This window comes from Chelonoidis abingdonii, chromosome 4 (genome assembly GCF_003597395.2).
Source record: "Chelonoidis abingdonii isolate Lonesome George chromosome 4, CheloAbing_2.0, whole genome shotgun sequence".
In the NCBI taxonomy this organism is placed as follows: domain Eukaryota; kingdom Metazoa; phylum Chordata; order Testudines; family Testudinidae; genus Chelonoidis; species Chelonoidis abingdonii.
The window spans coordinates 125923353-125948707 of record NC_133772.1 but is presented as its reverse complement, the minus strand read 5'-3'; the positions used below and the strand labels follow the sequence as shown (position 1 = coordinate 125948707).

Below are 25355 nucleotides of genomic sequence, written 5' to 3'. Positions count from 1 at the left end.
CATTAAAATTACTGGCATGTGAAACCTTCAATTAGAGTGAATAAATGAAGACTCGGTACACCACTTCTGAAAGGTTGCTGACCCCTGGTTTACCCCTTACCGCCTTTTAAGGGTTACAAAGGGTGTAATTCAGCATGGAATTTAGCCTGGTATATTTTACTGAATTATAGAGTTCAAATTTAATGCCAGAAGGGGCCACCAGATCATCTGGTCTGACTTCCTGCATATTACAGGCCACCAACACCACCCAGCACCCACACACTAAAGCCAACAACCAAACTGTACCAAAGTACTACAGCCCACAGGATGGAAGGATGGCACACATACATAATTCATATTGTACTAGGCTAGTGAGGCCAATGCACAAAACAGAAGGATATTTTTTCTACTAAAAGCAGGCAAAGTAGATAATTGTGTGTGAAATATTTTTACACTCCTCAGAGGCTGCTGCTACCATTTACCACTATTTAGGCTATAATGACCAATGAACTAGCAACAGACACATAATAAAGTGGCATATGAGCATGTTTGTTGAATTTCTTAGCAATCACATTGAAATAGAAATTATGAGATGATACATGGAAAAGATTCAAAATACATAACTTAAATGCCAAACTAGCATACACTTAGTGTTTACTTGACAGGTTAGCACATACTGTTATATCAGAAAATATATCAAACCCAAGCTAGCAGTACAGAGTCTAATTTGTTTTGACTAAGCAATAATGCATAATGCTGTCAGAGAGAAACCGCATTATACTAAACTTGCTTTGGTCCACTGGAATGCGCCCCCCCCCCCGAGCACTGCTTTACCACGTTATATCCGAATTCGTGTTATATCGGGTCGCATTATATCGGGGTAGAGGTGTACTAGCAAAGTGAGGTACTATAGCTTTTAAAACACAACTTGGTTTATAAAGCTGATAACTTGTTTCCATGTTTTGAATGAAACCTGACAATGTACTTTGTGGTAGATAAATTTCTTGTCCTATAAAATCAGTGGCAGTTCTTGGGGACTAGTTAGCTTTAAAAATACCCATTGGCTCATCCACAGTTCATACAGGTACAACATCTGTGGATAGTTTTTGCTTTTGTTCATTGTTTTTAATTACTCTACCTGTGCAAATAGTGACTTTTATCATTTGCAAATTTAGGTTGAACTGCTTGAAGCAGCTTTGGATCATAATACGATAGTCTGTTTAAACACTGGCTCAGGGAAGACTTTTATTGCAGTACTACTCGCTAAAGAGCTGTCCTATCAGATCAGGGGAGACTTCAACAAAAATGGAAAGAGAACAGTTTTCTTAGTCAACTCAGGTAACAAAAAAATGGGGTTTGTTTGTTTGGTGTGTGTGTTTATTACAGGAATAATCCTTAATAAAAACTAGATAAAAGTGACCAGTTTTGTTTCTGACATGCTGCACAAAATTGCAGGATAGAATTACACTTATTCAGTCAGGCATAGTTTCCATAAAGGGTTTGAAGGCTTCTGTGTGTCCTTTACCCCATGACTTTTGTCTACTAGAAACTCCACATTTTTTTTCTGTTGTTTTGCTAGTTCTTAAGACCAGACCAAGAAGTGAGTGAGGGCGAATTTTACTTTGAGATGTTGTTTAATTTCTGATCTCTTGGTGGGGGATGAGACACAAACATGGAATGGTATTGTGAGTCATTATGCTTCTCTGTATGGTGCTTGATTTTTGTCATCTTATAATTGTGTATATCTAGTTTAATTAATTTATTTATCTAGTTTTATACTAATTTTAAAGGTGTTGTAAAACTCATGGATACAATGGCATGTACACTTAAGACTAAAGTATTTAAAAATTCTTTGCCATTTTATAATTGAAAACTGCAAACCTTTTTTTTTTTTTTTTTTTTTTTTTTTTTTTTTAAAGCAAATCAAGTTGCTCAGCAAGTGTCAGCTGTCAGGACCCATTCAGATCTGAAGGTCGGGGAGTATTCAGTTTTAGAAATAATTGAATCATGGACAAAGGAGAAGTGGAATCAAGAATTTGCTAAACATGAGGTAAGATGTGTAATATAAACTGCCAAAAAAGTGAAAAGTTTACTGTGCAGGTGATCTGGGGAAGAAACTAATTTTTACCCAAACTAAATGCTATGTTTTGACCAAGTCCTTCTCATGCTCAGTGCAAAGTTCAAAATACTTGGGGTATTTAGATGCAAACCTAGAGATATAATATTCCTGAGAGTACCCATGGTGTATCTTTGAGAAACTGGACTTTCAGTGCTCCTTTTTTCAATCACCATATCATCCATGACTCTGATGATGGTGCCCAATCAATATTGGTATTGTCGAAAGCCCCCATTATTATTGGGTTTTCTGAGCATTTCACAGTCTCCATCACCACACTGGTCAGGTGGTTGGCAGTATATTCCTACAACTATACCTGGCAACACGACTTTCAGGCTGATAGCAAAAAAATGGGCTATACCTGGAACCAGCTAGAGCGAATGGCCCAGGATAGAGGACTCTGGAGATCTGTGGTTGGCGGCCCATACCCCGATTGGGGTGACGGGCGTGAGTGAGTGATACTCTTATTTTTCTATCCATTTTACTATATTTGACTGTATGCTTTCTTTCACATATAGTGCCACTCCCCCACCATCACAACCTACTCTGTCATTTCTATATAGTTTGTACCCTGGTAATACTGTGTCCCATTGGTTATCACATTGGCTAACATTGGTACCATGATAGAGATTAGTAATAATAATAACAAAAACAGTAAGAGGACCAGAAAAATGCCAGTGTCGCTAAACAGAGTAAGAGAGGCAGTTAGAAACCAAAAGAAATCTTTTTAAAGTTGGAAATCTAACTTCCTGCTCTAGAAAATAGAAAGGAGCATCAACTCTAGCAAGTCAAGTGTAAAAGTATAAGTAGGCAAGACTTTGAAGAGCAGCTAGCAAAAGATACAACCTAACAGCAAAAGTTAAAGTACATTGAAAGCAGGAAACTTGCCAAACAATCAGTGGGACTACTGGGCAATCAAGGTGCTAAAGGAGCACTCAAGGGGGAAAAGATTGTTGCGGAGAAACTAAATGAAGTCTTTACATTGGTCTTATTGCAGAAGATATGAGGAAGATTCCTATACCTGAGCCATTTTTTGAGGCAATATTTCTGAGGAACTGTCCCAGAATAAGGTGTCAGTAGAGAAGGTTTTTTTGAACAAATTGATTAAATTAAACAGTATTAAGTCACCATGAGAACATGGTCTTCACCCAAGAATTCTGAAGAAGTAGCTTCAGTACCAGGCCTATTGGTTGAAACTATAATAAAGAAAAGAATTATCAGACATCTAGATTAACTCAGTATGTTGAGGAAGCTTCATCACGGCTTTTATAAGGAAATGATGCCCCATAAATCTATTAGAATTTTTTGAGGGTGTCAACAAGCATATGGACAAGGGTGATTTGTCAATATAGAGTTCAGTACTTGCACTTTCAGAAAGCCTTTGACAGAATCCCTCATCAAAGGCTCTTAAGCAAAGTAAGCTGTCATGGGATAAGAGGGAAGGTTCTTTCATTAATTAGAAACTGGTTAAAAGACAGGAAACAAAGGGTAGGAATACTTGGTCTGTTTTCACAGTGGAGAGAGATAAACAGTGGGGGTTCTCCAAGGATCTGCACTGGAACCAGTATTGCTCAATATATTCATAAATAACCTGGAAAAAGGGGTAAACAGTGAGATGCCAAAGTTTGCAGATGATACAAAATTACCCAGGACGGTTAAGTCCAAAGCTGACTGTGAAGCATTACAAAGGGATCTCTCTAAACTGGATGACTGGGCAAGAAAATGGCAGAAGAAATTCATTGTTGATAAGTGCAAAGTAATTCACGTTGGAAAACATAATCCAAGATAAACATACAAAACGATGGGTTGTAAATTAGCTGCTCTCACTCGAGAGAGATCCTGGAGTCATTCTGGATAGTTCTCTGAAAACATCTGCTCAGTGTGTAGTAGCAGTCAAAAAAGCTAGCCATGTTCATGGTAACATGCTAATAGCTAGTATTTGTTGCATTTCTCTTTGTATTTTTAGGTTCTGGTTATGACATGTCATGTCGTTTTGAATGTTTTAAAAAATGAATACTTATCCCTGTCAAACATTAATCTTCTGGTGTTTGATGAGTGCCATCTTGCAATCCAGGACCATCCGTATCAAGAAATTATGAAGGTAAGTCACCATTATTTAACCTTTTTATTTTCAGCGTCTCTAATTTCACTGAGGTTCAGATCACAAATCTGTTAGTGAAAAGCTCACTGGCTAATTTGACTTAGTGTAAAGATTATTACTTAAAATCATTTTGGTATGTATTGCTCTCAAGAAGGAAAATAGTTGAATTGTGGCTACCATTTTATGATAGAATGATGTAGCAACTGGTAGTCAATGCTTTAACACTATTCAAAAATGGAACTCTTCATAAAATGGTTTTATTTGGTGCTGTGTAGGTTTTTGATTAGTCAAATTATAAATATACTGTAGAGTTTCTTGATTAGATAATTTATTCTAGTGTATTTATCTCAAATAATTTTATATTCTTATTATGATGTTCCCGTTTAAAGTATGTTCATTTACAATTGGGGCAGTAAGAACAATAGCACTTTATTTTATTTCATGTAGATAACATGGGCTTCCTTCATTAAGCAAGTTGCTTAGAAACAAGAACTTAACACTTGTTTGTGGTAAAATTTCAGACTAGAAACTTGAAATGTGTTTAACTTTTGCATGGCAGCTAAAATATGGATTTGTACCTTAAAAGGTATTTAATATTTTTAAAATAAAATGCTTAAGTGTCACCCCTCTTCACTACAAAACTGACGATGAGAAACAATGGGAAGTGTACAGTGTATTTTGGGATGCTGAATTTACTGAAGAGTTATTGGAGTAAATTGACATCAGTGATCCATAGAATGGTGAAACCAGTACCTTTACCATAACTTACATTGGTTTTTGGTCAGGAATTGATGTAGTAGTGCAGCTAATTTTATTGTAAATTTAAAATTGAATCTTATTTTGAGTAAATGAAATTACTGAACCTTTAAAAAACCATTGATAAAATTACCATTTGAGAGAATGTGAATTTGTTTTTTTAAAAAAATATATAGGTACTGATTTCTAAAGCTTTAAGCTTTCTTTTGTTGTGAGGGCATTTTTGGCCCTAATCATTATTTGTCCTAATTGAAGTGAACCAAGCAATTCAAAGAGCATCTACTTCTGTATCTTTTTTCCTTCATCCTTCCTTCTTCCTCCAACCCTTCCCCAATGAATGACAGGCTTAACCAGGGATCATGTGGTAGGTTTAATTTTTTTATAGTGGTATTTTAATCCTTTGACATGATGTAAATACTTAAAAGATGGTCGGTTTTATGGTATAAATGTTAACAAGGCACCTCACACCTGCTTTTATGTGCTTTGACTATCTCTACTTAATAGAATGTTTAACAAATTTCTGCCTTTCATACTTTTACTAAACAATAAAAGTTAAAATTTTATATTTAACATGTTTCAATTTTCTAATTTAACTGTAGTTGGTTAGTTATATTAGATTGAAAATATCTATTGTTCTTTGTCTGACACCTGGTGCTGAAATACTAGTTGAACCTGAGATCTAGATATTTATCTGTAAAGATACACTTGGGATGCGTTGGTGGAGGAATTGACAGTTTTATTACTCTGCTGTTCTGGTTACTTCACAGATCTGTGAGAACTGTCCATCCTGTCCTCGAATCCTGGGATTAACGGCTTCCATTTTAAATGGGAAATGTGATCCTGCTGAGTTAGAGGAGAAGATTCAGAAACTGGAGAAAATCCTAAAGAGCAATGCTGAAACTGCAACTGATTTGGTGGTCTTAGATAGGTACATTTTAATACACAATTGTCAGTGTTAAATTTATATTTGTGTTTTCATATCAGTAAGACTGAGGAAAGAACACCATTAGTAGCTATGTTTTTTATGCTCATGGATATGTATGTGTGTATATATAAAATTATACATACAGTGCCGTCGCTTTATAACAAAATCGATGCTAAGTTTCTTTCTGAGTAGTGAGAGCTTTTAAATATTTTTAAAAGGAGCGGTGAAGAATTACCTAAGAAGAGATTTCTGAAAAGCAACTATTCCTTAGATTGAGAGCTTTTGGGGGCAGGGACTACAGTTTATTATGTTTGAAAAGTAACTAGCATATTATTGGAGCTTCATAAGCTGTGAGCTGGTTTTGGCAGGATTTTACAACTCCCACTACAAGGTCTTGCAGATTTTAAAATCTTACTATTGTTATTAAAAAATGACAAAAGCAATTCAGAAATACTGTCACAGATAAGGACCGTTTTGTGTATGTTTGTATAGAGTCAAGAACATTGTGAGTACAAATAAGTAGGAGTAATAGTATGCCTCTTGCTTGTCACGTAGCAGAAGAAAAATGTGTACGTTCATCAACTTTTGCATCCATAGTCAGTGAGTTAATTGTAATTGACCCTCTTCCTTCCCCTTCTCCTCCCCGTTTGGTTGGTATAAACATAAGTAGATGCTTTATTTAAGACAAAGTAAAAGGTGGTGCAATTGCTTTATCTACTAGCATACATTTCAGAGGGGGCCCTTATCTAAACTTGAACAATTCTCTTTTGCAAAGCTCACTTTCTTCTTTGAGTACTGGTTCCTATATGTATTTCACACATGGGTATGCATGTGCACCATGCGCATTCATCCAGCGTTTCTTAACAAGCACTGTCTGTTGGCCTGCATATGAGCATTTGCTCGCCTCGTGCTCCAGACGAAAAGCGTAAGAGACAGTGTGGGCTGATGCCTCTACAGGACCTTCTTACCACTGCATTGCCTGAGTCAGAATCCTCTGTGTCCAGATATCTTCAGATTCTTTCTTCTAATACCTTGTAAATAGATATTGTAAATGCGTTTTTATATTAGAATTGTTAGTTTTTATAGGATAGCTAATAGAGCTTGCTTTTCCTTTTGCTGGGAGCCCCTTCCCTCCATCTGGGACTGTGCCCAGAGTCTCGGGGTTCAAGAACGTTACATCACTTGCCCTTGCTCCTTCTCCATAAGTGAGGACCACCAACATTGTCTCTGCTGATGATGGATGATACTCAGATTTCTGCAAAGTGCAGCATCTGTTGCTCATTTTCTCCTGCGAACTCGCACAGTTCATGAACCTTAGTTGAAGAAACACCTTATGGAGAAGGCTATGAGACCCCTATACATCAGCCCCCAACGGAAAAACAGCACAAGCTTGGGAACGAAGCCAAGAGCTGCTAAGCTCAAGGACTTTGTATGAGAGAAAGTGAAACTCATGGTTATGAGGACAAATGCCTGTCCAGGTCTCTTCCTAAGAGAAGAGATCCCTTTCCAACACCGGACAGGTCGAGCGAGTGTTCACATGCAGATGTTAAGAGCTCAGGACTGCTTTAGACCCCCTAGCAGGAGGGTAAAGCATGAAAGAAAAAGGGTCCATCTGTTCCATTGGTGGCTCTGTCTCCTAAACGTAAAGACCGGCATCCCAGAACTCTTGGATGGAGTTGGTGATCTGGCACTTCAGCAGTGCGATCTCGTTCTTCAAAGGACCGGCCTACAGCAATGTCTCAGGACACATCGTCACTTTTGCTCATGACCACCGGAGCACCCCAAACACTTGGATGTATGGACACTTACGTCTCCTGAGAGGATATCATCTTTCCCTTATCCTCAATCCACTCTCCTGTTAAGCCTGATCTTCCTGTGAAGGACTGACACTAGAGGATAAAACTGCTTCAGTAACACAGGAGCCATCTCCACTCCCACCCTCAGAATCAGATGCTCCTGCCAGTCCTATATCTTCCCATAGAGAGGTGAGTCCTGGCATGGAGTCAAGGAGTTCTGGATGCCCTTCTCCCTGGTATGACTTCCCTAGGGATTGCTGGTACCTGATGCCATGGGAGCCCCCTCAACTGGTCGACCTCTAATATAGGCCCTATTGGGGCTTTTGGGATCCATCCATGAGACCGAGACCCGCCCCCTCCACAATCTTGTTATCACCAGTGTTCAGCCAAGTCTCTGCGCAAGTGGCAGAGGACTCATGGGCTGAAAATTGAGGCCTCTACCACCATGACCTCCACCCATTCCACTTGGCATCCTTTGAATCTGTTGAAGTAGGAGGTGGATGATATTGATTGGGATCCATAGGAATCAGTGATACCAACATCCTCATTTCTGGATGAAGGAATCACTCTGTCTTCACCAGATGACCACAAGCAATACCAGGAGCTACTGCAGAGAATAGTGAATCACTTTCATAACCCTCCTGGAAGAGATCCAGGATTCCCAGCACTGACTGCTTGATGTTCTGCAACCTACAGGTCCAAGCAAGGAGGACTCTGAGGTTGGACCTGTTGGGAAGATAGATATTCTCCTGTGGGCGTGCAATTCTGTATTACTATCTGAGGCTTTGTTGCTGTAAAAAGATTTTAACTTCTACTATAAACTTGCAGACTTTAAGGACAAACTTCCCTGTGAGGACACAGCCCAATATCAGTCCATCGAGAGAGGCAGGCCAGTGGCAGAAACATCGCTACAAGCTGCAGTGGATGGAGCAGACATGGCAGCCAGAGTGCTAGCCACTTCTGTAGTTATGAGGTGTAAATTTTAGCTTCACTCTTTAGGGTTCCCCAGGGAGGATCAGAACATACAGAGGACTCACCATTCAACAAATCAGATTGTTTAATGAGAAAACTGATCATTCTGTATGCTTGTTGAAATACTTTAGTCTAGATCAACCATCCGCACCCTGGGAATTTTTCACCGCAGCCCTGAAGAGAAAATACTGCATGCAGGTATATAGACTGAGACCCACCCCCTTCACAATCTTATCACCAGTGTTCAACCAAGCCTCTGCACAAGCGGCAGAGGACTCTTGGGCTGAAAATCGAGGCCTTTACCACCATGACCTCCACCCACCTGTAAAGGGTTACTGTTAACTCTTCGGTTGAGAACCTCCCATCGTTATTGATGCCAACAACTTCTAGCCCCCCTGTCTTTGGGGGCCAACTCTCACTTTTTGCCCACAATTGGAATGCTATCACAACAGATATTTGGAGTCTAGAAATTATCCACTATGGTTAATCTATCAATCTTCTCTCCTATTCTTCCCAGAAACCCACTTCCTGGTTCTTCTTCAGAGATCACTTTCACAAGCAGATTCTTCTCCAGAAAGTGGGTTCTCTTTTCCAACCGGGGCGATAGAATGACTGCCACCTCAGTATCAAGAGAGGGTTCTATTCCACAGACTTTTTTTTTTTTTTTTTTAAGTCCTCCAAAAAGATGGAAAGTGGATACCCATTCTGGACCTTCAACAACTGAACATATTTATTCAAACATCAAAATGCAGGATGGCTACACTAGTATCAATAATTTCCCTCCTCTGTGTGGGGAGGAGTGGTTAATGACTCTTAACATGAAGGATGTTTATTTTCATGTAGATATTTATCCATCCCACAGAAAGTTTCTTCAGTTCCTGGTAGGTGACTTGCATTAATGATTTAGAATCCTGCCCTTTGGACTAGCAGTAGCGTCCAGGATGGTCTCAAAGATTTTCTCTGGGCTGGTAGCCTAAATGAGATGTCACGGTTACTTAGGTTTCCCATATTGGGATGATTGGCTCCCAATAAATTGCTCCAACAATAAGGTCAGGTTGGTGACTTTGTTACTGCTTTATCTTCTAGCAGCGCTGGGTCTCTGTGTGAACAAAGAGAAGTCCATTTTGATCCCAACACAGACAATAAACTTTATTGGAGTGACATGACTTAATTTCAACTGGAGCTTTCCTCCCACAGAAATATTCCAATCAGTGAGCAATTTGATATCACAGGTTACTTGCAGATCAAAGACTATGGTTAAAGTATGCCTATTTTTATTAGCGCACTTGGCCTCTTACATTTATGTGACACGATTCGCCAGATGTCAGCTGTGCTGACTGCTGGCTTGGCTCTGGTCCTTCTACTCACCAGACAAGGACCACATCAGCAGCAGCATGACCGTTCCCCCAAGGATCATCACATCTTTAACCTGGTAGTCGAACCTGGAACCAGTGCCAGTGGGAGTTCATGTCAACATTCCCATCCCTAGTGTCTCAGTCATAATGGACTCATCCCTTCTGGGTTGGTATGCTCGCCTGAATAACCAAACGGTACAGTTGGAACCCACAGAAGGCCAGACTGCACATCAACTTGCTAGAAATGAGGACAGTCTACCTCAGCCCATCGTCTTGCTCTCTTGGTCTGCAATCCCTCTCTTGCTTCAGGACAAAAAAGACTTTGAAGAGCAACTAGCAAAAGGCACAAAACTAACAGCAACATTTTTTTTTAAGTACATCAGAAGCAAGAAGCAGACCAAACAATCAGTGTGGCCACCGGATGACCGAGGTGCTAAAAGAGTGCTCAAGGGAGACAAGGCCATTGCTGCAAAGCTAAATGATTTTTTTGCATTGGTCTTCACTGGAAAGGATGTAAGGAAGATTCCCACACGAGCTATTCTTTTTAGGTGACAAAACTGAAGGAACTCAAATTCAAGACTGCAGAACTGCTAACTGTGATAAGTAACCTATTGCTTAAATCAGCCTCTGTACCAGGTGACTAGAGTACAGCTAATGTAACACCAATTTAAAAAAAAAAAAAAAAAGGCTTGAGACAGAATCCTGGCAATGACTTCAGTGCCAGGCATATTGTTTGAAACTATAGTAAAGAACACACAGATTAATACAGTTTGTTGTGGGAGAGTTAACAGAGCTTTTGTAAAGGGAAATCATGCCTCACCAATGTATTATAATTTTTTGATAATGTCATTGAGGATGTGGACAAGGGTGATTCAGGTGATATAGTGCACTTGGACTTTCAGAAAAACTTTGATAAGATCCCACACCAAAGGCTCTTAAGCAAAATAGGCAGTCATGGGATAAGAGGAACTGTCCTTTCATGGATTGGTAACTAGTTAAAAGATAGGAAACAAAGGGTAAAAATAAGTGTTTCATTTTCACAGTGGAGAGAGGTAAATACTGGGGTTCCCCAAGGAACTGTATTGGGGCCAATACATATTCATAAATGATCTGGGAAAAGGGGTAAATAATGGGATGGCAAAGTTTGCAGACAATCATGTCCAAAGTTGACTTTGAAAAGTTACAAATATATCTCACTAAACTGGATGACTGAGCAAGAAAATGGCAGATGAAATTCAGTGTTGTTAAGTGCAAAGTGATGCACACTGGAAAATATAATCCCAGCTAAACATACAAAATGATGGGTTGTAAATTGGCTATTACTACTCAAGAAAGGGATCTTGGAATCATCCTGGCCAGTTCTCTAAATTATCTGCTAAGTGTGCAGCAGTAGTCAAAAAAACTAACAATATTAGGAACCAATTAGGAAAGGGATAGAAAATTAATACAGAAAATATAATGGCACTATATAAATCCATGTTACTCTCGCATCTTAAATAGTGTGTGCAGGTCTGGTCACCCCATCTCAAAAGAGATATATTAGAATTGGAGAAAGTATAGAGCAGTGCAACAAAAACTATTAGGGATATGGAACAGCTTCCGTATGAGTATGGATTAAAAAAAACTGGGCATGTTTAGCTGCGAAAAGAAACAACTAAGGGGCTTTATAACAGAGGTCTATAAAATCATAAATGGTGTGGAAAAAATGAATAAGAAAGTTTTACATACCCCGTGACATACACAGGAACCAGGGGTCACCCAATAAAATTAATAAGTGTGTTTAAAACAAACATATGAAACACAGTCAGCCTGTAGAACCCATTGCTGGGACATGTTGTGAAGGCCAAAGGTGTAAGTAGGTTCAAAAAAGAATTCGATAAGTTCATGGAGAATAGGGCCATCAGTGGCTATTACCCAAGATGTTCTGGGAAACAGCCTTGTGTTCCAGGTGTCCCTAAACCTCTTGGCTGCCAGAAGCTGGGACTATATGACGGGATGGATCACTCGATAATTTCCCTGTTCTGTTAATTTTCTCTGAAGCATCTGGCACCGGCCACTGTTGAAAGACAGGATACTGGGCTAGATGGACCATTGTTCTGACCCAGTATGGCCATTTTTATATTCGTATGTTCTTTAAAATATGGAAGAGTCAAGTAGGAACTGCTGCCTAGCTAAATGGAGATGCTTCTCTACCTGGGTGCAGGTCAGTCAGTCTTCTTCAGACTCTGCAGATATTCCAGTCATATTAGATTACCTCCTGTCATTGAAGAACTCAGGTCTCTCCCTTAGCTCACTGAGAGTCCATCTCACAGCAATCAGTACATTCCTTCCTCCAGTAAATAGATGTTCCATTTTTACTCGCACAACAATAGTGAGATTCGTAAAGGGTCTTTCCATCAATGGTCAAGGCTTACTTCAGTGGGACCTCAAGCTTGTCCTTTCAGTACTCACCAGACCACCATTTAAACCTTTAGATATATGTTCTGTGTTCTCACCTTTCTGTGAAAGATGCATTTTTAGTTTTTACTTCAGCCAGAAGAGTGAACAAGATGGGGGCACTCATGGCAGACCCACCATATACAGTTTTTCACAGGGAGAAGTATCAGAGGGGTAGCCGTGTTAGTCTGGATCTGTAAAAGCAGCAGAGAGTCCTGTGGCACCTTACCGACTAACAGACGTATTGGAGCATAAGCTTTCATGGGTGAATACCCACTTCGTCGGATGCATGTTAGGAGAAGGTTTCCCTTCACTTTCATCCTAAATTCCTCCCTCAGGTAATTTCTGAATTTTTTGGTCAAACAACCAATCCACTTACCTGTTTTCTTCTCAAAGCCTCATGCTTCCATTGAAGAGAAAACCTTCATTCCCTGGATGTGGGATGTTCCCTGACATTCTATTTTCAAAGGACCAAACCAATGAGAAAATCACTAAGACTGTTTCTCTCTGTCGCAGAAAAGTTGCAAGGACAAGCAGTATCTTCTCAGCGAATCTCTAAATGGATTTCTGGTCGCATCACCACATGCTACTGGAGTATCCATCCTCTGGATGGAGTAAGGGAATGCTCAACCAGAGACCAAACTATGTCTACAGCATTTCTGTGGGAAGTACTGATACAGGATGTATGCAGAGTGGCTATCTGGAGTTCCAGTCACACATTCACAAAACACTGCATGCTTCTTTACTGCCAGCCTTCTCGAACCCCGTCTCCAGTCTGAATACTGCTTGTCAGTCACCCACATGTGGAATACACAAAGGCACTAGCACTCGAGTAAGAAATGAAGGTTTACTTACCTGTAACTGGAAGTTCTTCAAGATGTGTGGTGTCTAACTGTCGTCCACTACCCACCCTCCATCCTCTCTGCTTTGGATCCCATTGGAGTCACAGTTAAGAACGGGAACTGGAGAGGCATTGGCCCTCACTGCCTCTTTATACCCTCAGTCTGGAGCACAAGGAGACCAATTGGGCACTGCTTGTTGAGAATCTCCAGGTGCGGGCACGTGGAAGGCATGTGTACCCCTGTATGAAATATAGATAGGGATCACACATCTTGAAGAACTTCAGTTACAGGTATGTAAACATCCATTTCATACATGACTTAGACACTTACTCACTCGTTCCTGAAAAGTTCAAATATATGTATTTAGCTCCTGCATAGTGTGTGAATTATATTTATGTAGTCTTTTTTGAGAGATACTAACTTTTAAGGCATTAAAAAATAAGTACACTATTTTTGATGTACTATATAATATCTTAAACTGTGTATTCATTTGTTTTCTGTTTGTTACTGCTAAAAAATTTTAAAAATCCTCTCAAATTGGGTATGGCTATCCTTCCTGTTTAATGTATAGCCTTAGTAGCTAAAAACAACTCTGACTTTCAACAGCTATACTTGACCAAATCTTTTGCTTTTCTCAATGAAGATATACTTCTCAGCCATGTGAGATTGTGGTAGACTGTGGACCATATACCGACAAAAGTGGGCTGTATGAAAGATTGTTAAAAGAATTGGATGAAGCACTTAACTTTCTAAATGACTGCAACATATCTGTACATTCAAAAGAGCGAGACTCTACGTTAATTTCTAAACAGGTAAGGACATTATGTCCGATGTAAAACACATACTTAGATTTTTATCGTTAATTGTTCATTGCTTTTCAAGTTAATTACAGAAATTTTTAATTTAGTTCAGCCAACCTAAAATATATTAACAAAATTAATCTTTATTTCCTGTGACTGATTGTGAAGTTTTCCTTTGAACCGTGGGTGAAATCTGTTGAAGTCAATAGCAGTACTCCTACTGATGTCCAGGATTTCACTCCCTAACTTTGTGACTTTAGAACTTTGCCAGACATGTGGATCATATATATTTTCTCTTTCATTCTGCATAATTATTTTATTGCTTATATATTGGCCATTATTGTTAAGACCCAGTGACTTTTCCAAATAAAATTAATAGTGCAACCAAAAAAAAAAAAAGGGAAATGGTGCTTCAGGAAGTATTCTGAAAAAATCTCCAGTTGGTGTCACAAGTTGAAATAAACTCTCAGACAGATACTCTGCTTCAAACTCTTCTGCTTCTTTCAGTTCCCACATTCTGTGGGTCTCTTCAGTTACAGGAGCATTGCCTATATTACCTGCCATATAAGCTGTAGAGAAAAGAGTGCAAAATTGCACAGGGATTGCAAAAAGTCGTCCTGATACCTCTGAGCAGTCAGGAATGGAGAGGCAGAGAATAAGGGGAAGAGAGAAGGATAGTGTTTTCAAGTGCAGTTTTCTAGAGCTATAAAAACCTCATGGTGCAATATTTTAACTGTATTGTGATGCTTTCATTGTAATATTGAATCAGAATGTGATGGGTCATGAATCTGTTTTAGTGATATAGCAACATCACAATACAATGTCAGGATGTCACACTACAATGTTTTTATGTCGCATTTGGCCGCTTGACTCAATGGCAAAGATGCCTTTCCAGCAGGTTGAGTACTGTTGCACTAACCCTATTTAAAGTAATTGAAATGAAATTTGTTTTTTCTTTACTGTTCTTTTCTCTGTTTAAAGTGTAGTTTTTGTTTTCTTAGTTTAATTAAAAAGGTTTCCTTTGATAGAACAGACTTCATGAGCTCTAGTTAAATACAGTGAATAACATATAACGAATTGAGAGCCTTATTTGTGGAATTTGTTGGTAAATTATCAGTCTCAGATAATGATGCAGAAGTGCCTATGAGAAATATTGCCTTGTTTAAAAACTTGTTTCCCCATTAGTCTAGAGGGACAATACTGTCCAGTTGCTCATAACTGCATTATGAATTATTTTTAGCATAATTATTTTAAGGCAGATTTCCAGATTGCAGTGCCGTCGAACTACAAAATAGTAATTAAATCCTTCTTGTCCAAGGACAAAAATGATAAAATATAGAGTGTAGCTCTAGTGGCTGGTGTTTCTGGTGAAGAAGTATTTTTACGTTTTCTCCTATCATGTTTGTGGGGGACTTCTAAATGAAATAACTGTTGCTATCTTTTACAAAGAAACCAACCACTATTGTGCTTACAATGAGGATTATCCTCAATTAGAAATGAAAGCCCAATATAAAATGAATAAATTATTACTATAGCCTGTTGAACTGGAGTTTGAATTCATTTGTTGTAGATACTGTCAGACTGTCGCGCTGTGTTGGTTGTTCTGGGACCCTGGTGTGCAGATAAGGTAGCTGGAATGATGGTGAGAGAGCTACAGAAGTACATCAAACATGAGCAAGAGGAGCTGCACAGGAAATTTTTATTGTTTACAGACACTTTCCTAAGAAAAATACATGCACTGTGTGAAGAGCACTTCTCACCTGCCTCACTTGATCTGAAATTTGTAACCCCGAAAGTAATAAAACTGCTTGAAATCTTGCGCAAATATAAACCATATGAGCGGCAGCAGTTTGAAAGTGTTGAGTGGTATAATAATAGGAATCAGGATAATTATGTGTCTTGGAGTGATTCTGAAGATGATGATGAGGATGAAGAAATTGAGGAGAAAGAGAAGCCAGAGACAAATTTCCCTTCTCCCTTTACTAATATTTTATGTGGAATTATTTTTGTGGAAAGGAGATACACAGCAGTCGTCCTAAACAGGTAAGATTTTTAAAAATGAAAATGTTAAAGAATGTAACACATTGCCAAAGGGAAAGGTATGTTAGGGTTATCTAGGGAATTTTGTTGTATTTCAGGAAAGGCACTCCATTTTGTATTTGAGTCAAATTAGAGTCCTAGAACATTCATCCAAGAACCACTATGAGCTTTTGAGTAAAATTTTCAAAAGTACCTTAGTCACTTTTGAAAATAGGATATAGGCTCCAAAATCACTTAGGCACCTCTGAAAATTTTGTCCTGTCACCATATATCAATGTGATTCCAGCTTAGTGGAGCCCAAGTTTATAATTGTAAGTTTAAAAAAAAGTTTATACATGCAATACTGGAACGTTTGGAGTTTACAAAACTCTTTATTCAGTAAAATGTCAAGCCCTTGTGTTCCTTATCAGCAACAAAAAAAGGTGGCCACTGGGGCATCTGTCAAAAAATATTGAAGATGTGTGCAATACTCTAGTTGCATAAGGTATGTTTTTCCCTGAAAAGGTGATCTGCATTAGCTATACATAAGCACCACTTTACCAATAAGTGCTGATTGCCCCAAGTAAACAATGAAAAAGGTGCTTTAGCAAATAAATTAATGTTTTTTTCTGTTTTTAAACAGCTAATATGCTGAAAAAATACCCCCATACAATTTATTTTGTGCATTCATCACATATTAACATTAAATATTTTTACTTAAGTTATAAGTTTAAACAAGATCTCTCATGGAAGGAAATGAAAAGTTATTCCTCCTAACAGTACATGTCCTCTACTCCACCATGCACAAGCACACACCTTGCCATTTCCACAGCTGTCATACACCACAGATCGTGCTTCACAGCTTTAGCGCTGCTCTGTTTCCACTCTTCTGTTCACATCATTTTACCAGAATACTTTTTCCCCAGCAATAGAAGTTGGTTGTGTAGGAAGATACTAAAGGGTTTTATGCAGAAGGATGGTTTTTTCTGAAGTAATTCCCTGGGTTGTTTCTACAGCTTAATTAGGGAGGTTAACGCACCTGCGGGGATGCAAAGACAGCAAGAGAATGTTATCCTTCAATAGTTGTGCATGAATTCTTAGTTATAGGATAAAATCTGCAGAAAAATCTGCAGAAAAATCTCCCCCTCCAAGGGGAACAACCCTTACGTGCAAGCAACCCCCTATCAATCAAGTTTGCATTCACCAGTCTCTGTCAATCATGCTTGCATGTACCCTCCCTCTCCTCATTCTCTCTTCTCTCTCTTCACCCCACCAAATCAGTCAGTGGGATTTGTGTGAGCCTGCTCCTTGCACTCATCTTTCAACCCCTCTCTCCAATTCCAATCAGTCTTTTGTGTACCCAGTCCTCATTCAGCAAGCAAGGTTATATGCCTCGTCAGTCAGGTTTGTGTTCACTCCAAGTACATTTTCACTTATAAAAATAGTGGATAATTGTTAAAAATGACCCTAAATCCAAAACTCTCTTTAAAAACAAAAGCAAACAAAAGCACACTCTGTTGCATTAGGGTTCCTCAGGATCCACCTCTCAACCAATTTTTGTGTAGATACCTGTTGGACAATATTTTTATCAGTCAACAAGGAAAAGTTTCAGACAGAGCCCAAATTTAAAGACTTCCTGTTTAGTTTCTCTTCATAATTTTTTTTAACATAAATTCCACAGAAAATTTAGAGGACATAAAAAGTAACTATGGTTGAAACTTCACACCAACTGATCTCCTGCATTTAGAGAGAAACAGGATTTTATGCTGACCGTTAAGCCCATTTTGGAACACAAAGCACCTCCATATTTTTTGTGGGTTTTTTTTTCCCCCCCAACTGTAGACACATTGGCTAAAGTCAAGATTTAGTAAAACTTTGTTGCACTCATAAAATGTTTTCATATCTAATTACCTGTTTGAATGCAGAGACATACAAATGAAAGTGTTTCCTATGCATGCACATATGCATTCTGAAGAGGCATAAATTAAGCCATGTCTGTTTGAAGATATGGCCCAGATTTTATTGAAAAGCCTGCAGCAGTTGCAAGAGCTTATTGATTTTTGTTCAGTGGCGTTTGCAGTAAATGCTTCCTATTTTTTTTTAAACTGCATAGCTAAATAATTTTATTTCTTTTGGAAAGAAACGTAATGTTCTGCACCTGCCGGTACTTAAGATTTATTTGGAATTTGGGCCTGATCCAGAATCCACTAACATCAATGGAAAGACTTCCATTGACTTCCAAGTTTTGGATTAGAACATTAGTGTGTGTTAATTGAGTGTACACTTTAATTATTTGATCACTGGACATATCCTTTGAAGTGTGCGTTCCCCACATGCACACTTTCAATGTATTTTTTTCTTTCTTTGCCTTTTTGCACCCATAAATGGATATGTTAATGGAAGTGTATTATGTGATACAAGTCAAGTCTTCCAGTGAAATGAATACATGTTTTTAATAACTTTTAAAAAGTTCTTTACATTTAATGAAATCTGATAAAATATGCCTGGCAACCTGAAATAAAGATTACATTATACTTCAGGGAGTAAAGGGGATTATGAAGTCACAGTTAATATAGACTACTAAATTATACATTTGATTCAAATGCTATTGTGCTTTTTCCATTGCACTGTACGTACCTGCATACTTCACGTGATTTACAAATCAAACTACATCCTGGCTGCCACAACACTTCAAACTTACAGTACACTAGATTTATAAAGAATTAACAAAAAGGCACTTATCTTAAGACTCTGGGCAACCTTCACATGAATTATGGTGACCAAAGTATAAAATGAGTATTGAGCATCTAACTCCCACTCCAAAAGTCAACCATCGAACAAAGATTCTCCAAAAAAAAGTCTCCTCACCCTCACGCAAGTTCCAAACTTAACCTTCATCAAACCCTTCTCTCTGCATAGAATCATATGGTTAAAAGGTACCATAAGGGTCATCTAGTCTAGCCCCCTGCCAAGATGCAGGATTTGTTGTTTTTAAACCATCCAAGACAGATGGCTATCCAGCCTCCTTTTGAAAACCTCCAGTGAAGGAGCTTCCACAACCTCCCGAGGCAGTCTGTTCCATTGTCCTACTGTTCCAAAAACATTTGTGAATAGATTGGATTTACAGATTACTTGGAAGGTCAGCAGATCCAAGGTGTTTCAGACCAATGGCTGAAGACTTCTCACTACTGCCAGTTCCTTGTCCTTTCAGTTGAGAGGGATTGAGCTCAAAGGCATCCGTTGCTTGCAGTTGCAGCAATAGGGCACACAGAGAAAGGCAGTCTTCCCAAGTCGGAAGATCCCAAAACATTTAGGGCTTTATAAGTTTTATAACCAACACCTTAAATTCCACCCAGAATCCAATAGCGAAGCCCTGCACATCACAGAGTGGGGCCAGATCAATATATAGTTACTGTTGACTTGTTTTGTTGCTGTTATAATAATAATAATTACACTTGGTCTACAGCTCCTGGAATTATGTAATGGAGTCTGATACTGGTGGTAAAAAGGGGTGCACGGATATGTCTACACTGCAATTAAAAATCCTCGGTTGCCTTGTGCTAGCTGACTTGGGCCATGTTTAATTGTGGTATGGACTCTCAGGCTGGTGGGAGAGTCCCAGAGCTCAGGCTGCAGCCTGAACCCAAATGTCTATACCACAATTAAACAACCCTTTAGCCCCAGGCCTGCGAGCCTGAGTCAGCTGGCACAGGGCAGCCTTGGGAATCTAATTGCAGTATACACATACCCTGTGGCAGAAACAGGTAGGAATTTAATATGAAATGATACTTAACTACTAATTCCTTTCTTTAGAAACTAGTGTTATTGCCTAAATTGTAAATATGACTGGTCAAACCAAAAATTTGCCTCATCTATGTATAGTAATTATCTCATATCATTTTCGCCCATTAGTTACAAATGCACAGCAAAATCAGTTGTCATAAATTATTAGATATGTGTTAAAAGCATTCGTTCATTCATTACCATAGGTATTTTTAAACTTGTATTTCAGTTGTATACCTCAGGGAAATGTGGGTGAAAAAATCTATTTAAGAAGGTTTCTGAAATACATTTTTACTATTTTTGTCCATATAAGTATATGTGTGACATTCCTGGGTACAATCCAGACTAATGAACAGTTCTGTCACCCCTGTCTTGCAACACTGGGTGCCTTACAATGCCTTACTGAAGGGGCTCCCACCTGTGCCACTCACAAGCAAACTTCCAGCATGCAAGCCATACCCTAAGTGTTTGTGTGTAACTACAGCCTGCCAGCCACACTTGGGTTTTACTCTCTCTCTCCCCAGCCTTGGTTATACTGTAGGGTGTCCCCAACACAACCTGAGTCTTAGATTTCTCCCCCCCCCCCCCCCGAAATCTATGCCCACTACTGCCCAGCCCTCTCCTGAATAATACAAGTTTTATAATAAAGTCCATTATTACTTTAATAGAAATAATATCCATGTAACTTGCCATCCCAATTGGATTTTCCCATAGACTTCAATTTAAACATACTTGCTTAGATAAAACAATAAAACAAGTTCATTAACTACAAAGAGAGAGATTTTAAGTGAGTACAAGTAATGAGGCATAAAAGTCTGAAATGGTTACATGAAAAACAAAGATAAAACACCACTGATGCCTAACTTAACACAGTGTCACATTCAAAGCAGAGCTTTCTCTCCACATCCTTCTTAGGATCAGGTCAGGACCCCATCTCCCAGAATCCAACATAATTCTTTGTTGCTTCAGGTACTGTCAATGCGATGGATAGGGAGAGAGAGGAAGGTGCCTTGCGGTGTTTAACCTTCCTTTTTATAATTTCAGTCTCTCCTTTGAAAAACATTTCTAGCTGGGTACCAGGGAAACAAAAGCCTATGAGGAAGGATGTTCCCTGCCGCTTGTTCCTCACCAGTTTGAGCTATCTTTGTTTCCTTTCCTGCTTGATGACTCTGTTTACTGCTTAAATGCAAATTAAACAGATCACACATTCCTTTGTTTGAGATAGATCTGTTTGCCAACCTCAGTTTGGAACATACAGAGTTTACAACATATAGTAGAATCTTATAACTTCACATACAGTGTTACCCCACACATTTTGTCAGCAAATTGAGGTTTTCAGATGAAACCTTGCAAGGCATATTTGCACAGTATTGTAATTATCTCTGTACAAGTTGTGAATATATGGATGCATTCTGTCACAGTATGTTACTAGTTCATGGTTACAAATAGCATTAAAGATCTTAATACATTGTCCTATAAGTAATTGCCTATAAAGTTGTGCACTTTGAAATGTTATATCTCAATGTCATTAATTGTATATTTCTCTACAAGTGAAGTGCATTAAGACCTTATGGAATCTTTAAGTAGAAATTCAAATTTGAGATTTCTTACTTTTGATCATCTTTGATGGAATAAAAGAGCTTTAGAGAATAGGAATGTCACCTATAAGAAGAAACAACGGTAAAGATTTTCAGGATCTGACTCCCCTCTCTTCCCCTTCCCCCGCCCCCCAAAATTCAGGCACATAACTGCCCTCCCACTTTTCTGTAATATCCCTTTCTAGTGGCTGGACCAGGGAGGGATTGATGTCCATACAGCCTTTGAACTTAACAGACTCTGGGTCTTTTAACACAGGCAGTAAAGACACAGTTTTAGACCCAGAGATTTCAGGTTCATCCCCCACTGTAGAGGACTCACCATTGGGCATTGCATTTCACAAGCAATTACTGTGATTATACACACACATGTATTTATACAGACAGATGGCTAGTTGCTTAACTTATTCATGAAATCACAGTGTTGTACAGACAAATTTTTAGCTTGTTAGGCCTATAAGAAGAAGGGAAAATACAAAAGAAGAGACCTATTTAAAAATGAATGCAAAAGGATGAATAAATATGTATAACCATATAATCCATGTTCAATATTATTGAGAACTTATTATTAATTTCACCAACTAATTGAAAACATATTTAGATTAAATAAGAAAGATACAGGTCTAGATTTTTAATCACAGTGCTAAACATATCTATATTCTCATTTCTCAAAACATTACAGCAAAGTCTTAAAACTTTTTGTCATTAGCATATATGAACAGAAAATATAATTTAAACTATGCAGGTATTATCCTTAACATTAACCTGATAATCTTACATTCCAACACAATTATCCATAACAGTAAAACAATTTCTGTATATCTCACTTTCTAATACTACCTTATTTAAGCTGCAAAGAATCAAGTGGGTCTTGAACTGTTTTGTGCTGAGATTGTAGAGTCAATGTTCTTTCAGAAGCTTTGTTAATTTGCAGAGCTAAGCTTTGATCATACAGCTAGCTCCTTGGTGCACGGGGTCCACCCACACACAGATTGTTCCAGGGTACGAGACCTTACATTTCATGTTCAAGATGTTTTTATTTGTGTGTGTGTGGTATACACACATGCTTTTCAGTTTGCTTTTCTCTTTTTGAATGTGTGCATATGTATACCTATGCAGAATGTGCATTCAATGTAGTTGACAATGCCACAACAGATAAAGGTGTAAAATGTTTGAGTACAGAGGTCTGTAACATTTAGAATAGATGTGAACACTTGGTGCTGGTTTCTTAGTTTCTGTCCTTTGTAGATTTTGTCCAAATGACTAGTGATGTGGGATCCTCAGTTCTAGGATGACCAACATGAGGTCCCTTGGGGTATGTCTACACAGGAATAAAAAAAACTGCTGGAGCCCGAACTTGAATGTCTATACTGTGATTTTTAGACCCACAGCCCTAGCTCAAGTCAGATGATGCAAGCCAGTTGCAGCTGTGTTGCAGGTCTTTTACTCCTATGCAGACATAATCTGTGAAGGGCCTTTTTAATCCAGTGGGGATTCTTGGCACTTCCTGAAAAGTAAGTCCCTTTAAAGATGTCTCAGTTTGGGCACCCAGAAACTGAGGAATCACAGAATCACTGGTCCCTTCTGAAAATCTTGGCCTTCAAGTATAGACTTTTCCATAATAGACCCAAAGCATGTGCGTATGTATGCAGTCCATCTTTGATTATACCTACAGAAGTTTTCACCATAAACTTTCACTTTTAGAAAAAAAACATACTAAGGTCATCTGTATATATGTTGGCAAAGTACCTGATTACCAAACTTCAATTTTTAGTATAGGTCTTACAAACGAAAGATTAACTTTCATTTTCTCAGCTATGCCTGACTCCAAAATGTGTGTAATATTAGGTTGATAAAGGAAGCTGGAAAACAGGATCCAGAGCTGGCTTACATCAGCAGCAATTTTATAACTGGACATGGCATTGGAAAGAATCAGCCTCGTAACAAACAGATGGAAGTGGAATTCAGAAAACAAGAAGAGGTAACTTAAGTGAAAAGAATTATACAATAGTATTATGTTCAGAATCGTTTAATTTGCAGGCAAAATCTGTGCTCAGTAACTCCTGGAATCTCAGGAAGTATTCTGACTTGACAGATCTGCACACTTATTTGTGGTGCAGATGTTTTTACAAAAAATATGTGTTTAGAAAAATTGGGTGGTCAAGTTATATAATTGAATAGAATTTAAAATAACTAGTTTCTTGTCTTGTCACATAATCAACCACTTAATTCTCCTCTAATGGGTTAACAGCGCTACATTACTGTTTCACAGAAAATAAAGTGTTTTGGAATTTCCTGACTGCTGTGTAGAATATTAAGCTCTTTTGTAATAATGGTAAATTGCTGATCATTAAAAGCTCAGATTTACATTGAGTCTACTGTAGAATAAAAATCCATGGTCTTGAATTTTATGTTGGGATCTTTTAAAAAAAAATTTAGCTCTTAACTGCATTTTGGATTTGAACTTGATAAAAGCCATATTTATAACCTGAACCCCAGTAATTGCTTTATTAAAAAAAATTAAAATCACCTACCCTATTACAGCCTGACATACTTTGATACCATTAGCTTATTAAATTCAAAGAAATAAAATTCAACACTTTAAAAAAATACTTCCAACTTGATGATAAAATCTATGAAAATGGAACATCCTAGCACTCTGAAATCTGTATTTGATTCATTGAGCTGAGTGACTGATTAATTTTGCTTTACAAGGTTTGTTAGAATGTATTATTGTCCAGGATCCTTTTAACAATAAATGTTGTTGTGTGGAATGTTTGTTTGGGCTTATGCATGATAGGGAGTGGGGGAGAATTCACAAATGAAAGACTTAGAATATTGCTCTGTATTTTTCAAGACTGTTGTTAAATGGTGATGTGGTGTAACAGGTGTTAAGTAGAGCCCATTAATGATTTAGCAACCAATTCATTTAAAAAGCCAGTGGTTATTTTAATAAGATCCTAAAACAAAAGTCAAAGAGGACCAAAATTAGGGAGATTTAGTGTTTTAGCTGAAGGGAAAATATTTAGAAAGAACCCTCATATTTCTCATTTAAAATACTTGCAATTTAAAAACAGTTGAAAAGTTAATCTTTGTTAGTCCTATTTCAAAATGGAATCTCTTTTGAAAATTAGTATATCCAACATTTCCAGAAGGTGGGTATGGGTGATGGGATGGAACACTTGATGATTACCTGTTCTGTTCTTTTCCTCTGAAGCAACCTGGCATTGGCTACTGTCGATAGGGCGCTGGGCTGGATGCACCTTTGGTCTGACCCAGTATGGCTGTTCTTATGATATTGCCTACATTGAAATTTGGAATTAGTAAATAATTCCAAATTTCCAAATGGCAATTGTTCAGTAACAAACTTGATTTAAAAAGTAGCCTAAAACCACATGTACTGCAACAAGTAGTTTACTGTAATTTATTTTGTAGGGGAGGGAGGCTATTTCTTTCACATATAGTATAATGGGCTATACATTCTTAGGGTTTTTTTCCCTTTTAAGTGAACCTGATTTTTACTTCCTTTATATTCCTTTTCTGGATTTTACAGTATAGTTAGACATTGTTCTCTTTGCAAGTATTTTTGTCTGAATTTCTTATTTCAGTTTGTTTTTATATATCTATTGTAACTTTTCTTTTAGCAGGTTGACTATAATTAGCAGAAACATCAACTGTGAAAACTGTCATTTCCAAAGTGATGCTTCAACATCAGAAATGCTGACTGGTTATTCCCAAATTGATGTTCAGAAACGCTTTTCTGAACACAACATTGCTGAAGTATAGCCAAAAGATATGTAGCATTGTAAATAAGCGGGTTTTCCCCACCCTCATGATTAGTGGTTCCCACATTTTTTTAGATTCCCTCATAATTTGACAT

The 25355-nt window shown here is 38.1% G+C and overlaps 1 protein-coding gene across 12 annotated transcripts in view; it reads left to right on the top strand.

Moving 5' to 3' along the window:
• DICER1 (dicer 1, ribonuclease III) overlaps positions 1 to 25355 on the top strand; it is a 105094-nt gene that overhangs the window by 36093 nt on the left and 43646 nt on the right. For all 12 annotated transcript variants that reach the window (XM_032772060.2, XM_032772056.2, XM_075065662.1 and 9 more), the window contains 7 exons: positions 1155 to 1317; positions 1899 to 2029; positions 4062 to 4196; positions 5720 to 5880; positions 13922 to 14090; positions 15649 to 16121; positions 23324 to 23456. In XM_032772060.2, coding sequence (XP_032627951.1) covers positions 1155 to 1317; positions 1899 to 2029; positions 4062 to 4196; positions 5720 to 5880; positions 13922 to 14090; positions 15649 to 16121; positions 23324 to 23456 — 1365 coding nt within the window. The remainder of the gene's footprint in view (positions 1 to 1154; positions 1318 to 1898; positions 2030 to 4061; positions 4197 to 5719; positions 5881 to 13921; positions 14091 to 15648; positions 16122 to 23323; positions 23457 to 25355) is intronic.